The sequence below is a fragment of the Sesamum indicum genome, linkage group LG6 (assembly GCF_026168435.1).
Source record: "Sesamum indicum cultivar Baizhima isolate 11 linkage group LG6, ASM2616843v1, whole genome shotgun sequence".
Classification (NCBI taxonomy): domain Eukaryota; kingdom Viridiplantae; phylum Streptophyta; class Magnoliopsida; order Lamiales; family Pedaliaceae; genus Sesamum; species Sesamum indicum.
In genome coordinates, this window is record NC_142662.1 from 15,073,465 (window position 1) to 15,090,421 (window position 16,957).

A 16,957-nucleotide genomic window follows, 5' to 3' on the forward strand; every position below is an offset into this window, starting at 1 on the left:
TTTTTAATAATTACCAATTAGTCTCTCAATTATGTACAAAGCTCTGTGGACGTTACATATCTAATTAATGTAACTGATACTGTAATGTTAATCTGGGTACGTCAAATGTTTCGATAGTTAGAGAATTTGCTAATATTTTTTTTCAAGGAATTACCTGGGTTACCGCCTCAGAGAGAAATAGATTTTGAAATAGAAAATGCAACATCTATTCAAATTGAACCATATATTTAGAATTGAAAGAATTAAATAACAATTGGAAGAATTATTGGGTAGGAGGTTTAAAACGGTCAAGTATCTCAGCTTGGGGGAGCACCAACCTTGTTTGTAAAGAATTTAAGAAATGAAAAGAGTACCAGTGGTAAAGATAAAGTAAAGTGATCGCTCTCTTTGCAATGTTGAGAACTTTTAAGAAATAGTCTTTATTTTTACTTGCTAAAGAATTCATATTAAAAGTTGATAATACTAATGTTAAGCATTTTTTTTGCAAAACAAATTAGAATCTAAAATTGAGAAAACACGTATTATCAGATGGCAAACAGAATGTCAATATTATTATTTTAATATTATCATTATAAAATCTCAAGAAAATATTCTTGCAAATTTCCTGACAAGCAATGAGGCATCAGAAGCGAACTACATCATTTTGAGGCTCAGGCACTTCAGAAAAAATCTTGAGGAGCTTGACAAGAAGTTTGGACAACTAGCGGTGAAAGCCCAAGTAGTTAGCCAAGTTCAAGGAGTTGATCTTAATACTGTCCAGATCGCAATAAGGAGTTTCATGTTGGCTTCTACCTCGCTATGGAACGACTTGATGGAACCAATTCGAAATGCATTGCTTTCGGTGATGACTTGCGAGTTGAGAGAGCATGACTCTAAACATGCCCTTCGAGTACAAGGCTCTAGACCTGTAGCGGTGGATTTGAGTACCACTTACATGAGGCGGTCGCCAGACTCTGGTGAGATGACAACAATTTGATCACAAGAAGTGTGAATTCCTGATGATTCAAGTCACCCACCACCTCTGGGGTTAAAGAGGGAGAGATCGATATTAGGCCAATGATAGACACGTCTAAGGTTAATGCTAACGAGTTGATATCTTCTTCTTCTACTTGGCAGGTTTATCAAAAAATGTGGAAAAGATTTAATTTCTCGCATAGTAGTGAATCCTATAATAGAGTCTGAATGCTAGAAGGGTCTAATTCAAAAGATGTTTGAGAATGGTATGATTTTGGAGCTTCGGCTTCAATTTATACTATGTCACCAAGTTTTTCGAAAATTTCAAAGCTTCTGAAGTGAATTAGTGGAACAGTTTATGATTCATGGCAAAATAACCTCCACTTAAAACGAAGAGATATTCTACGGTTAAAGTTCACGTTAGTGGCTCTAGAAACCGTAGGGAAAGGGTCTCATCCAGCATTCCATTTTATCAAGCTGCAGAGACCTAACATGGTAGCTTTCAGTTAAATCAAAGTTGCATCCGGAGAAGCTCCGTTGGTATCATCCATAAGTGAAGATGACATTTCTATTAGAAGAGCTTGGGGATTATGGGTCTATCTCATAGAAATGGACAAAGTCATATATCCATTTAAAATTTTCTCAAACAAATTAAATGCATCATTCTTGTTAACCTCCATAATAGGGAAAAGTATTGAGTTTGCAAAGAGCCTGTTCGAAAAAAAAAAAGAGAATGCTTATATGAGAGAACAAACTGCCTACAACTAAAGCCACGAGGATGAAGACATACAATATGTTGCATATTAGGCAATGATATAACCATGTATACCCTTGTTGTGAGAAACAAAAAAAGCCCTTGTTAGGGACTAAAATTCGGGTCATCCAAAAGAAATTTGAATAAAAAAAAGATAATGGTAAAAAAAAAAAGAATTTTACAAGGCGAAGTAAAGCCTGCAGAATGTAAAAATTCGAAAGTAAGACTGTTGGTAGAAGACGACAAAGGGCAATAGTCAGAAAGCAAGAAAACCAACTAGCAATCACATGGCCAACAAGCCATCATGACCACCAACAGTTAGAAAGGACGCATAGATGACGAACGCAATGACGTCATCCGAAAAAGATAAAGTGATGATGAACGCAATGACGTCATCAAAAAAATAAGTTTAAAGTCCGCGGATGACTATAAATAAGGAGGCAATGAAGCGGAAAGGGATAATTAAAAATTTTATCCAACTCTTCAAAGCATGATATTTTGAGATTTCAAATCTTTGTAGTTTTAAATTTTTAGTCTTATAGGAGTTTCTCCAACAAGTATAGTCTTCTATATGAATGGCTAAACAGTTGTCTTCTCCCATAGATGAAGAAATATCTATGTAATATTTTAATTTTTTCTTCAATAAAGAAAGGCTTCTATTCAATTTGTTTTTCCAAATTTTTATTAAGTCTCTGTTCTGGAGTGTCTTTTATGTCATAAGGTAGGAAATGAAATAGGATTGTGATGTTTTGTTGTTGAAGGAGCCAAGTACCTGCGAATCATCTGTTGCGGTAGTATGGTTCAAGGAAGTCCGTAAAATCAAGGACTTGAAATACCCGAGAGCAAGACGGTTAAAACAAAGTATAAATTTATGGAGATGTACTTTTATTTCGGAAGCATGTTGGACCTTTTAAGAGCATTATGATGGACTATTAAGCTTTATTATCAAAAAAGCAAAAGAGTCATAAATTAGGCTAAATGACCAAATCTACACAGAATTGATAGATAAAGAACTAAATCTAATATTGTCAAAGTTAGAGGACCAAAAGAAATTCAGATCAAAGTTATAGGACAAAAATTTTCTTTTTTCCATTTAAGTATAATATTAAAAATACACAAAAAGTTTTATGCTACTTTTTCAAGGAACTCCGAAGGTATTTGGGGGAGTTTATAAATTTTTCTAAATAAGATGTTGAAATGTATTTGATTTTTTTTTAAACAAGAATTAAGATGTTAGGAATTTGTATAGACCTTTTAGAAAAATGTACAAAGCTTTTACTTAGGATTAAAAAAATTTAGCATCCGGATTATGACCGTGTTTACATTTTGATATTTAATTTTTTTTTTGTACTAACTTACCATCTCAACTTTATAAAATTTTACACTTTGTCATTTATAAGTATTCTTTAACCTAGTTTTTTTTTATCAAAAAACAATCACATGTAATGCCCATGTGATATTAAGGGTTATGTGATGTGATGTTTTTCACATACGTACAATATGCGATGTTTTATCATAAAAAAATTAATAAAAAAAATAGTCATACATAGCAAAGTACAAATTTCAAAAAGTTGAGATGGTAAGTTAACACAAAAATAATTTTGATGACAAAGTATAAAAATGATCATAATTCGGATGGTCAAAATATAATTTACTCTTTTACTTATTTAAGATTCTCCGATTTTTATTGTATTAATTATAAAATTATCATTAATAACATTATATAAACTCTATAATTTTATTTTATCCAGATACTTCTAAAATTTATTTTCAAATAAACTTAGCCGAACCCCTTTTTAGGCCCAAATCCAAGAAATATGCATTGCAACAGGCCTTAGGCCCACTACAAGTAAGAACATCAACTAACTCTAGTTCAGCCCATTTCCAATTCCCAACAGTTCAGATTAACCTGATTTCCTCCTTGATACCTCTGTCGCTAGCCCCAATTCCAAATTTCAGCCTCTCCACTCTCGCCGTACCCCGTAGGTCCGCCGCTTGCCGCCGCCGCCGCCGCCGCCCATACCATTATCCACTCTGAGGTTGTTAACATCTATAGCCTCTCCTTCATGAATCGCATTGTTAGGCTGGTGTACTCCACAGCAGTTGTTACTTGCCACAAACCCTTGCGTGGATTTGCAGTGTTACAGACAGAAAATGCACAGACACCCATGAAAGTTCAAGTATTTTATCTCCTTCATAACTCCATAAACTGTTAATTTTTTATCTATCGTACCTGTCTTAAAGAATTGCTGCTCCTTAGATTAATCGAGAATTGGATGGTCTCCAATGAATTAGTAAAAACATTCCTGCACCGGGTCATGCTCATTTCTCTTCGTACTTTAATTTGTTATCGTTTCTACATCAACTATGTTGCCTGATCGGAAGTTTTTCGGGTTATGTTTTGGTAGTTCTTTTAAATATATCTTTCAGGTTATGTTTTGGTAGTTCTTTTTAATATTTTTATCTGTGTTCCTACCATTGGGCGCCAATGTATACACTAAACCTGATACATTATCCTTTTATCTTTTAGCCAATCTTAATCCAGAATTTCAAATCTTTTCTCTTGGCTATTGAGCTTTCAATTAGAATTTGAAGCTCATGACAAATTCATTATTTCACATCATCTGAGTTTTCAGCGTGGGACAGAACTGTAACTTTCTGTTCATTTGTTACAATCTCCAATTTTTGCATTTCTTGTGGTTTTCAGCTGTCCCATATCTGGTTTTGGTTTTATTTTAGGGAAATACTAAAAGCAAAACCATTGGAAAAATCTAATTCATCCAAAGAACCTAATATGATAATTTCAAATGCTAAACTCCTTCCAATTGTGAACTTTTATTTGAACCTCAAGGTGGTAATTCTCCTTTCGACAGTAATATCCTTGTCTTCTCAAACCAACCCCTGATTGCCTCTATGTTCCCAAGAAGCTCATTGGATACAAATAGTAGTGTGGTCCACCCTTCCTTTTGCTACTTCCAAAAGTCAGGCACGGTTGCAGCAAAGCTACGACTTGTAATATTGCATTTGAAGTCTGATGCTTATTATTGTTCATCTCCTATCATATTCTCCCTGAGACTTTGCAATTGACCAAATTTCCTATCATTTCCAATAAACATAATCAACCGCGGGAAGCAGATTGAAAACAAGCCCAAAATCGGTTCTTGGATAAAACCAATTTACAGCTTGAAAGAGGTTATGGAGTAACACAGGGTTGTTTTGTCCGATTTCTTTTTCTCTTTTAATGGCTTTAACTGCCTTAGTTGGCTGTTTTGGTATTTTTTTTTTCTTGAATCTTTTAGATAATTTCAACAGATTGGGGACCTTTCAGGAAGAATATTTTGTGGGAAGTTGGTATTTTTCTGTGTATTTTAGTCTTTCGCTGAACAAAAGTGCAGCATTTATGCAGGAGGAATCCAGTGAACATACAATCCCGGAATTTCTCTTCGTCATTCTATAAAGGAGGTAGTTTACTTTATTATTAATTTTTTGCAGTGTCATTTCTATGCAAAGCAAGTCCCTGGGTTCGTTAATAATGGAAGTAATTGACTAAGTTTTGATGTTAATTTAACTATAATACTTTTTTCTCATTCACTTTGTAATAATTAATTATTTAAAGATCTACCCCAAGTGTAACGATGCTAGTTAATGACTAATTTTTGGTGTGTAATATGAGTTGTCTGAATATCCTATGGTTCCTGCCTCTTGATTTATCGGTGAAAGAATTATATGATAAGTACAGCTGTAATGGCCTCCATTAGTCCGAGCAATCTTATTTTGTAAATATGTGCTCTTGTATTGAATTGGCTCTAAGGGAGTTCAGCAATGTTTGTGTTTTAGCATCATTCATGAGGTAATCATTTGAGTTAAAACATTGATAACCACTGTAGTATGTCAATGCAGAAACCTACTTTCTTGAAATTTAATTGGAGGCAAGAAGCTTGTGCTGCAGAGCATAACCTAAAGTGGGTGACAATGTCCTTCATTGTTTTCCAAAAATGCATATGTTGGTAAATAAATTGGAGGCATTTGTGAACCCCACTATAATGTTAGAACATGTGAACTCCCTTTGAATTGAACTGGTTTCCTTCTATCTTAAAAAATATTAGTTTTGCTTTCAGGGGTTGGATGGGTTTTTTTTTCTTTTACATGCTTTTCTCCACTTAATTCTGGATCATATATTTAGTTAATTTCATTTACTGTAGTTCGAAGTCTATTTTTGGTGCTGATCTATTTGTTACAATGCCATTTTATAGATGAAAAATCAATAGAAGAGGAAGCAGAAAGAAAAATTGGTTGGCTATTGAAGCTAATTTTTGCTGGGACTGCAACTGTAATTGCTTACAACCTCCTTCCATACATGGGTATGTTTATTGAAAAGGATTAGCCAATGAAGTTAGGTTATTCAGTTGTTTTATACCAGAAACTCTGAAATTTACATTGTTTATCTTCTGTAGGAGAAAATTTGGTGCAGCAGTCTGTATCACTTTTAAATGTGAAGGATCCTTTGTTCAAAAGGATGGGAGCATCCAGACTAGCACGTATTGCTATAGATGGTAATGTTTGAGCAAAGATCTCGGAAGTGGTTAGTAACATGTCAATTTTCACTTTTAAGGCTGGTATGCCAATTTATGGTCCCCTCTCCATAGACTGAATTAATTTCCGCATCGTGTTTTCTTTTTATGATTCTCTAAAATGGGTGAGAACCTTTTGCCCCAAAGAATTTGGGTTTGATATTTCTGTCAAAAATTATTTTAATGAACAAATCTTCCTTTTGGGCTACTGATCCAAATATGATGACTAGCTCATCTCAACTTAACCCCAAATATGGGTTCTGGCCAGCCTGTGGACCAAGGCGAATGAGATGGATACATCTCACCCCTCACAATTCCTGGAAAAAAATAGAATGGAAAGGAAAAATAAACCTACAGCCAAAGTAGGATATTCTCAAATGGCAGCAATCTTAAAATTTCCACATTGTGTATATGTAGTTCTCATTGTGTACTAAACTGAGGGTGGACGTGTCTTGATCAAGGGGCCTGATGACTCTTCTTACTCTTGGTCTTTGCCTGTTAGTTGAAGTTTAAATGGTATTAATAGTGTCTGAGATGCTAAATTCTTCTTTTGATCCCAGATAAAAGGAGAATGAAAATAGTTGAACTGGGAGGAGCTAAGGAGCTTGTAAAAATGTTAGCAGCTGCTAAAGACGACCGCACTCGAAAAGCAGCCCTGAAAGCTCTTGTTGCCATCTCAAAATCAGGTCAGAATGAGGTTTTCTTTGTTCCTTGCATGTGCCAATTTTGAAATGCTCATTCAAAAAAAAAATCCGCTGTTTACTTGAGTATATGAACCCTTTAGTCCATATTCAACTTGTCAAGCACATGACAGTCTTAATATGAATATGATGTTTAGGATCTAGAATAACACACTTCCAATGAATTGAATGTTCTGCTATACCAAGTAGGACCTTTGTATATCCTTTTTCATGCAGTAAAAGGAGCACTTGTACTCAGTTTTATACTTTTTGTCGTCTATTTTTTGGAATTATAGAAGTGAATATATAAACTGAAGGCAGTTAACTTTTTTCCACAAGTGAGGTTGTTGGCAAAAGATTTTGGATCTAATTGCAAATAAACATCCTTCAAGTTTATTTCTTTTCGGTCCTCATCTACTGCTTAACATTCCTATCCCCTTATATTATTTGACCAGCACAGGAAGGCTGTAAGTTCTGTCTTCCTGTGTTAAAAATCTACATCTCCATTTTTACTAGAATGTCTGCCAATTATCAGTAGAAGGAAAAATGAAATTACTAATACATTTTTGTTGCAGAAGTTACATTTCAAAAACATTGATGTGTTACAAAAGTTGCTATTTAGTATGTCAATGATCTATTGCTAAAAATTAGAAATTTTAGTAACTGAAATAAATATTTCTTGATTTTATTGTCAAATCTTTGGTTTGGTTTTAGGCTTGTCGATGGGCGGGTATTACCCCTATTTGGGCTCATACCAAATAAATACCCATAATGATTTTATTCATACCTTTTCCTTACACTATCCAAAAGATAATACCCATTGGTTCTTACCCAAGTTATACCCAAGAAGATAGGTCACTGGGCCTTACCTGTTGGTTTTTTCATTCCTTTTCTTTTTATAGTAATTTCCAAAAATTAAAATTTAATTTACATCTAAATCAAACAATAAGTCAAACAAAAAAAAAAAAAATTGAAGCAATTCTTATATGTTTTCCGCAATAATATTACAAAAAAAATTATGTTACTAAATTGACTTGTTAATACCATTTCATGAGCTACCAATTGATATAATAAAACTCTCACTATTCAATGGATATAATTAATTAATATTGGTCATCCTTTGGATAATAAAGATCTTGACTTTCTCCAAAGGATGACCAATATTAATTAATTACTAAATCAAGAAATTCAGAATAAGAATGATAACGTAAGAGCTAGTAAAATGAATGAAGAGTATGAAAATATATTTAATTTTCACTGACATTTTCAATCCATTTGATTTTTGCACTCAACTTGGATTTGATAATTTTTTCTTTAAACTAATTTTGTGTATTCCATATATTAATTGATTCATAGTTGTTAAAGGCGCACGGGGCAAAGGTGCCATGGAGTCATAGCGCACTGCATGGTGCATGCATTTTTAAAGTACGGCTCAAATTTACATAAATAATTATATATTAAAAAGTTCGTATATTGTTTAACTTTAACATTACACAAACAATTAAATATAAATATTACAAATATATTAATAATGATATCATATTAGAAAGGACTTTTCTCTTTCTTTCTGTTCTTGTTTACTTTTTCTTTTACATTATCCTGTGACTTTCTTAAAAAAAATAAGTTAAAAGGTTTAAAGAAACCCTAGGGGCCTGTTTGGTTGTGTTTTCATTTTTAGTTTCCAACATTTGGAAATGGATAGAAATGCTTTATTGGTTTTTGTTTGAAAACTGAGAATATGTTTGGATTAGTTGTTTCCAAATGTAGGTATATAGGTGTGAGAATGTTGAATATAGGTATATGTACTTTTGATGTGACAGAAATTAGTTATGAGGGTTGACCTGATTGATTGAATATTTGTCTCCTTTTTTATTCATATTTAATTAATTTAACTAATTATACATTGTGAATTTTCTTTTATGTCATTGATCACTTTAATTGAATTATGTATAATTATACGATAAATATAGTTCAATATTTATGTGGGTTAATTTGAATCAGAGAATCTAGTAACAACATATTCCTCATATTACCTAATATATATGTATAGATATATACTTATATATTGTGAATGCTAAACAAAAATGTGAAGAATATGCTTTATTTAAATAAGTAAGGCCTAAATTAAATAAATAATTTAATACGACCAAAACATCAACAATATAATTCTATTTATATTATTTTAAATTCTGAATATTATTTCATCAATTTGAACAGAAAAATAAAGAGTAAATTAATTATCATGAATAATAAACTAAATAATTATAAAATAAATTAAAATAATTAAGTAGTCATGAAAGAATAGACAACTTTCATCGTTTGCAAATAAATCCCAAAATAAAGATGAAAAACAAAAGAATCAATTGAACAAAAAACAAATCAACAATTGTAACAACAAGTATTTATCAAAATGCATTCTTTAGAAGTCTAAATACATTAAAACAAAAAGATTACCAGCGAAAAGAAAAATTATAATAATAAAAAAATAAATTAAGCAAAAATTTGGAATACAAAATAGATAGAAATGTATAAGTAAACAATAACTATTATTTTATTTTTTTATACAAAATTAACAAAATATATAAAAAATAGAATGCATGTAAAAGTAGAAAATGTATATTATTATAATAAAATATATTTTTTATAAATAGAAAAAAGACGTGAAAAGTAATATATAAATCATCAATTTAACAATAGAAGATGCATGTAAAAGATAAACAAATTTTATTATTAGACAGAAATATATGAGTAAGAGATAGAGATTAACATAACTTGGCCTTGTTATATTATTAATTCAATTTTGTATATAATTTTATTTTTGAATGTATAATTATAAAGAAGTTGAGAAGATGGCGACACTGGTCCAGGAGGTGGCGTGCGGTGGCGGAGGAGTATCCTCAAGACATGATGAATGGGTAAAAAAACAACAATTAATTAAAATGTTTGAGATAACTAGACATTGCATGTGAATGGGAGAGGAGAATAGCAATTATCAAGATTATTACGTGCAAAAAGAAAGGTCTTTCATAAATAAGGCATCAAGGGCTTACATAAAAATCATCCTTCAAATTAACAAAAATTTTACAATCATTTTCCATTAGTAGGGGGTTCCTCCGGCGGCGCCACATTCGACGAGCTTGCACCATCGTCTTTTGGCGTCTTTGGGACGTTTAAGTCCGTGCCATCTTCGTCGTCCGAGCTCGACGACACATCCATGCAAATAGGATAAAGAATGACAGTAGCAGGCTCGTTATGTTGGGGGGGGGGGGCTGCCATATCTGGAATATCCGAGAAAAGATCAGCATCGTCATCTTCTTCCTCCTCGTCGGGTACTGGAATGTCGAGGTTCTCATCTTCATCGAAGAGCTCGCACAGCTCTTCCCACTTTGGCTCGTACGCATTCTAGTAGCATCAATTCTCCTATTCATTAGCATTCAACAATTATTTCAATTTTTATTGTTAAAAAAAAAAAGAAATTTGCAATATCAAAACATAACCGGCAAATGTCTTGCCACACAGTGTCGTTCGCCGTTAATCTCCTTTCGTCGTTATTCCATGTAACGCCCGGGTGATTTCCCACCCATTTGAACGTATAAAAACGAACTCGCAGTTGGTCAACCCTTGTATAGGCCCATGCGTAAGTTAATCGCGTGCGGAACTCCTTATTCACGTCGAGTAAGGCGGAATGGATGGTTTGCATGTTGTGGTGGTTTGGGCGAAAGATATCGAGCCTTTTGCAGTAGATGAGAGATTGGATGAATAGGTCCTCCATCTCCCTTGTCCATCGTTCACGATAAAAAACGACGGACTAAAATATATGACGGATTACAACCATGTTTATGTTTTTATGAATAAGAAAAAATTCAAATCCACGTATTATGAAATAGGAAATTCACAGAATGTTACAACTCAATCCACTCCACTAAGCAGTGACTAATGCCTCAATCCACTAGTAAAATTGGTTTGCCATGTGATTGAATATTATCGAAAAATGATGCTAAACGAAGCTAAACCAACAGTAGATAGCAGAAAGCAGAAAGCAGTAGATAGCAAAAATGATGTAAAGATATTATGGATGAAGAAGGTAAAGTGAGGTGGTGTATGGATTGGATTTATAGGCAAAGTAATTAGAAGGTTGCATGGGAATTACACTAAATAATAGGGACATACTAGTAGTATTGATGCAAAATACATCATTAGAAAAAACAACTTTGTGTTGAAGGTGAGGCGTCAAATATATGTATCCATCTATATTATCTATCTATATATATATATTAAATAAATAATAAAATATAATGTTATCTTGGAATTAAAAATTGTTGTCATTTGCTGGTTCCGTGATTAAGGAGTATAGATAATGTAAATTGTGATGGTTTACTGAATGAGAAAGAAGAAGAAAAATACTCCACGAAGAAAAATATATTGCTAGTATTTTGTGTGTTGGATTTGCCTATAAATCCAATCCATGCACCACCTCACTTTACCTTCTTCATCCATAATATCTTTACATCATTTTTGCTATCTACTGCTGGTTTAGCTTCGTTTAGCATCATTTTTCGATAGTATTCAATCACTTGGCAAACCAATTTTACTAGTGGATTGAGGCATTAGTCACTGCTTAGTGGAGTGGATTGAGTTGTAACATTATGTGAATTTCCTATTTCACAATACGTGGATTTGAATTTTTTCTTCTTATTCATAAAAACATAAACATGGTTGTAAGCGGTTATATATTTCAGTCCGTCGTTTTTTATCGTGAACGATGGACAAGGGAGATGGAGGACCTATTCGTCCAATCTCTCATCTACTGCAAAAGGCTCGGTATCTTTCGCCCAAACCACCACAACATGCAAGCCATCCATTCCGCCCTACTCGACGTGAATAAGGAGTTCCGCACGCGATTAACTTACGCATGGGCCTATACAAGGGTTGACCAACTGCGAGTTCGTTTTTGTACGTTCCAATGGGTGGGAAATCACTCGGGCGTTACATGGAATCACGACGAAAGGAGATTAACGGCGGACGACGCTGTGTGGCAAGCCATTTGCCGGTTATGTTTTGATATTGCAAATTTTTTTTTTTTTTTAACAATAAAAATTGAAATAATTGTTGAATGCTAATGAATAAGAGAATCGATGCTACCAGAATGCTTACGAGCCAAAGTGGGAAGAGCTGTGCGAGCTCTTCGATGAAGATGAGAACCTCGGCATTCCGGTACCCGACGAGGAGGAAGAAGAAGACGATGCTGATCTTTTCCCGGATATTCCAGATATGGCAGCCCCCCCCCCCAACATAACGAGACAGATATTCAATCAATTAGGTCAACCCTCATAACTAATTTCTGTCACATCAAAAGTACATATACCTATATTCAACATTCTCACACCTATATACCTACATTTGGAAACAACTAATCCAAAATATTCTCAGTTTTCGCACAAAAACCAATAAAACATTTCTACCCATTTCCAAATGTTGGAAACTGAAAATGAAAACACAACCAAACGGGCCCCTAGTTTTGCGCAGCAGCAGCCGTCGAAGTCCCAGATTGGCGTCGCTGCTGGAACCCTAGCTCAGCGCAGCCTTCGTGCATGTACCCCGCCCCTGTAGCCGCTAGGGGTGGCAGATGAGTTGAGCCGGCTCGCGAGCTCGGCGAGCCGGCTCGACTTTGAGCTCGACTCGAGCTCGAATTTTTCGAGCTCGAGTCGAGCCAGCTCGAGCTCGAGCTCCTATCGAGCTCGAGCTCATATTTGGCTGTTCACCAGCTCGCGAGCTGGCTCGCGAGCTGGTGAATATTTTTTTATTTTTTTTAATATATTTTTTTATTTTTGAATTTTTTATATATTTAATTTTATATTTAATATTTGATTAGTTTTATAATTAAAATTGACCATATATTATAATTATTAATCAATATCATACATTTTATTTTGGATAGTAATAAATTATGGTACTTTTATTTATACATTTAATCTTTATATAAAAATAAATTTAATCAACAACTTAGTAAATTATAATTTTTTTATAATTAAAATTATTATTTAATATGACATATATAAACTTTATGTTATATTTTAATATATATTTGTTTTACGTTATATTTTTCTTAAATTGACAATTAATTCACTTATAATTTTTTATTATTTATAAATTTATGTCAAGATTTAGTAATTCCTATGAATTAATCTAAAAATTATAATAATAATAATAATAACAACAACAATAATAATAATGATGATGATGATGGTGGTGGTGGTTGAACAATTCTAATTATTATTTTATTATATATATAATGAGATTAAAAAATTTAATCAATAAGTACGATATCTTAAAATTCGGACACCTGATTCATACGAAATTTAAATATATACAAGATTGTGCCCATTAGATCATATCCGACGGTATGATTTAAAATCACATGGCCTGATTTAATGATACACCGTCTTGAATGATTACTCTTATGTTTCGAGTACGATATCTCAACATCCGTATATCCAATAAATCTAAAACTTTACCAAATGTATTTTTTTGTAAGTTTTATCATATCTAACGATCAGATCTGAATTTTGATGGCCCGATTAACCCATATTTTTCAACAATGTAAGATGATAGTTACATCAATGTTATACTAACATTTTTAAATACATAAATTTTGCAAATTGTTAACATATATTAATTTCAACTATATCTATGTAAAAATTTGATTATTCGATTTCATTATTTAAAATAATAATAATAATAATAATAATAATAATAATAATAATAATAATAATAATAATAATAATGATGATGATGGTTGAACAATTCTAATTATTATTTTATTATATATATAATGAGATTAAAAAGTTTAATCAATACTTGTGAAATTTTAAAATTCGGGCACCCGATTCATACGAAATTTAAATATATACAAGACTGTGTCAATTAGATCATATCAGACGGTATGAACATAATTAACTATATCTATGTAAAATTTTATGATTCGATCTCATGATTTCAAGCAATAATAATAATAATAATAATAATAATAATGATGATGATTCGAGCTGTCGAGCTTGGCGAGCTCGAGCTCGAGCTCGAGAATACATTGTCGAGCTCGAGCTCGAGAATACATTGTCGAGCTCGAGCTTGACCTCGGCCAGCTCGTCGAGCTCGAGCTCGAGCTCGAGCTCGAAGATCCTGAGTCGAGCTCGAGCTCGAGCTCGACAAAAATGGTCGAGCTCGACTCGTTGACAGGCCTAGTAGCCGCCCTCTGCCACTACAGCGTCTTTGAAAAAAACCGAGCTTCGCCCACTATAGGCGCGTACAATGACAAAGCCCAACGCCATTTTCTGAAAATGGCGCGCGCGCCATTAATGACTATGAATCGAGTTTAACTAACCTAAGTTTTGTTTGTATTTTTTCTTCATTTTAATAACTATTGACGTAAGTTTTAATTAAATTTATCAAAAAGTTTCTAAACTATGAGAACAAAAATGAAAGAAGTTGGCAAATTGGCTAAAGTATCTATAAGTAAAAAAATATAAATAAAATATACATAATAAAATGATTATACAAAAACTATTAACTTTTAGATATTTATACAAAAGTTTACTTCTAAAATTATCTTAAGTTAATGTGGGAAATAAAAATATTATGGTATTAAACGTATCAATTCCCATGGCTATTTTAGGGTATTAAAAATCTTACCCATAGATGTGGGTACTTTTAAGGCGTAAGACCCTATTCATACCCATTCATTTAATTTCGTTGGGTTTAGCGTAGGGTCTTTGATCTGTTGAACAGGGTATGGGTATGATTTTCTCTTATGTACAGGTTGGGCATTACTTACCCATTTACTGGCCTATTTGGTATCACCAAAGAAACAGTTGAGTCATTTTCACACTGGAGACCAGAAAACATTTCAATGAAGGAAAATAAGGTCGTGACGTAGTATCTTTTGGTTCATTCTAGGGGCTTCATGAGCCTGAAATGGAGGCGCCATGTCCTTTCTCTGTCTGAAATAGGGGCTTCATTAGAAGCTGCTTTTGTGTTGATGGAATCTAATAATAATTTAGAGCTGTTGACTTAAGTATTCTACTCAAGACATTCTTACTTGTCTTATCAGAAGAATGCACATATATAATGTCATTCTAATGGTTCTTACTTGATGCAACTATAGATGAAGCTGTTGGTGCTTTACATGAAGCTGGAGCTATCCCTGTCATCAGGTCCACCCCTGATTCTACAGAGTATCATGAAATTGAGCAGTACAAGTTGAACTTGCTGAGTAGGTTTCGGGATTTGAGATATGATGTTTCATCTTGAGAGATTGATGATAAAAGGTTTCAATCATCCAGCTCAGAAATTTGCAATGTATACTAGCAAGTACTTGGGTCTATGATTCTCTGCAATAAAATGAATTTCTTCATGTTTTCTTGGACACCAAGTGCAACAGAAAAACATAATTTATGAACTGTTGCGCAAATCAAGTGTGTTTCTTCGTGTCTGTGGCTTTGCATGGTTGTTCTTCCTACGTGCATTGCTCCGATGATTTTAACCAATCGATCTTTTTTATCTGTAAATTTCCCATTATTCTTGGACAGTTCTAAGACTTTGAATTTGGGACATCACATGCTTTCTTCTTTTGTTAGGATTGGATCCTATGCATCAGAAGATCAATCTGGAAAATTGTTGTCCTGAATTTTCCTACAGTTTTCTCTGTGTCTGTTGATATCACAAAGTGTTTCTTGGAGTATCTTTCTCTCCTAATGTTGCTTGGAATGCAAGTGTGAGACTTGGTCTACTCTTTCCCGTTGGAATATATCCATCGGTGGATATATGGACGTATATATCAAACATGGTTGTGTGAGATTGATTGTTTCCAAAGATGACTATATTTTTCATAACTAATAATAGCCTAAAACATTGACATCCCTAATCCTTAAGAATTTTAACTCAAAAACAAATTATCCAGTCTATCTACTACACATGGCGTTCGAAATTTTAATATGGTGACAATTTCACTCTCTTGTCACTTCATAATTTTAATATATTAACGACATATTTTTGCTAATGAGGTGAAATTGAGGCTCCATGACGTCATGGGTCGAATCCCATTATATATGTAAAATGTTATTCTACTGCATAATAGATGTTGTCTATTGTAATAGTATGTGTTGTTTAGATTTCATTTTTTTAATATTGTTGATCAGGATGTAATTGTTGCAATTGTTTTTGTTAGGTATTGATATTTAATACAAATGACTGTAATTGAGGTATTTCAATTAATAATAACTCATCGTTATAAAAAATCGTTACTTTAGAAAAATTATTTTTTTTGGTCTTATAATTTGAGTATTGCCAAATAATCCCAAATGAAACATTGTCTAATACCAAGATCCAAGACCGTAATTATCCATAATACGTCCCTCAAGAAGTGTACATTTCGTTTCAGTTCAAGACTGATCTGATCTCCCATTCACCTCACAATATTTGCTTAGGCCCCAGCTGTGCATTTTTTCATCCATACCCCACATTGTTCCTCCTTATCGATCCTCTCCTTGTTGATTTCTTCATTTGTTCAGGTATCCTCTTTGCAATTTTATTTTATATTTTTTTTTTAATTTTAGGGTTTTTGGTAAAAAAGTTCGATCACCTTCTTGTTATAAGTTTCATGTTCTTCGATTACAGGTTTCATTAATTTTATTCGTGTTATTAATTGGGTAGAGATTGTCAAAAAGATTACACTACAAGAAAATTCATTTGTTATGACAAAATAATTATAAATTATTACAATAATTAGTATTTTGTGTAATAAAATGGCGTAATTGTTACAATAAAGTTCAAAGTTTCATTAGAATTGTATTAGTTTGACGAGAAATCAGAATGTCTTACCCAAAAAAAAAAAAAATTACTTTCATAACATTAAAAAAAAAAAATCATTACGCAATCTTAAATATGTCATGATAAAAATTTATTGTGACAAATGAAATATTTTTGTCCTAACAACTTTTTGA

At 32.9% G+C, this 16,957-nt stretch overlaps 1 protein-coding gene across 5 annotated transcripts; it reads left to right on the plus strand.

Annotated features, from left to right (window-relative positions):
- The first annotated feature begins 3,599 nt into the window (after window positions 1–3,599).
- Window positions 3,600–15,381, plus strand: LOC105155506 (ARM repeat superfamily protein). 5 transcript variants are annotated; one of them, XM_088882034.1, is made up of 7 exons: window positions 3,600–3,888; window positions 5,104–5,170; window positions 5,962–6,069; window positions 6,163–6,261; window positions 6,840–6,965; window positions 8,316–8,384; window positions 15,121–15,258. In XM_088882034.1, the coding sequence occupies exons 1-6, from the start codon at window positions 3,775–3,777 to the stop codon at window positions 8,354–8,356; spliced, it is 555 nt and encodes a 184-aa protein (XP_088738160.1). In that variant the 5' UTR covers window positions 3,600–3,774; the 3' UTR covers window positions 8,357–8,384; window positions 15,121–15,258. The 5 variants fall into 5 exon arrangements, with proteins under 5 accessions (XP_088738160.1, XP_011069687.2, XP_088738163.1 ...); XM_011071385.3 differs by lacking the exon at window positions 8,316–8,384 and having other exon boundaries at window positions 15,121–15,381; XM_088882037.1 differs by lacking the exons at window positions 8,316–8,384; window positions 15,121–15,258 and adding an exon at window positions 11,699–12,248.
- The last annotated feature ends 1,576 nt before the right edge of the window (window positions 15,382–16,957 follow it).

Excerpts from the sequence above, each read along its gene's own strand:
- LOC105155506 (XM_011071385.3), top strand. The coding sequence starts at position 3,775 with ATGAATCGCATTGTTAGGCTGGTGTACTCCACAGCAGTTGTTACTTGC. Across the intron at positions 3,889-5,103 it reads AGACACCCATGAAAGTTCAA|CATTTATGCAGGAGGAATCC; the intron begins GTATTTTATCTC and ends ACAAAAGTGCAG. Across the intron at positions 6,262-6,839 it reads AGCACGTATTGCTATAGATG|ATAAAAGGAGAATGAAAATA; the intron begins GTAATGTTTGAG and ends TTTTGATCCCAG.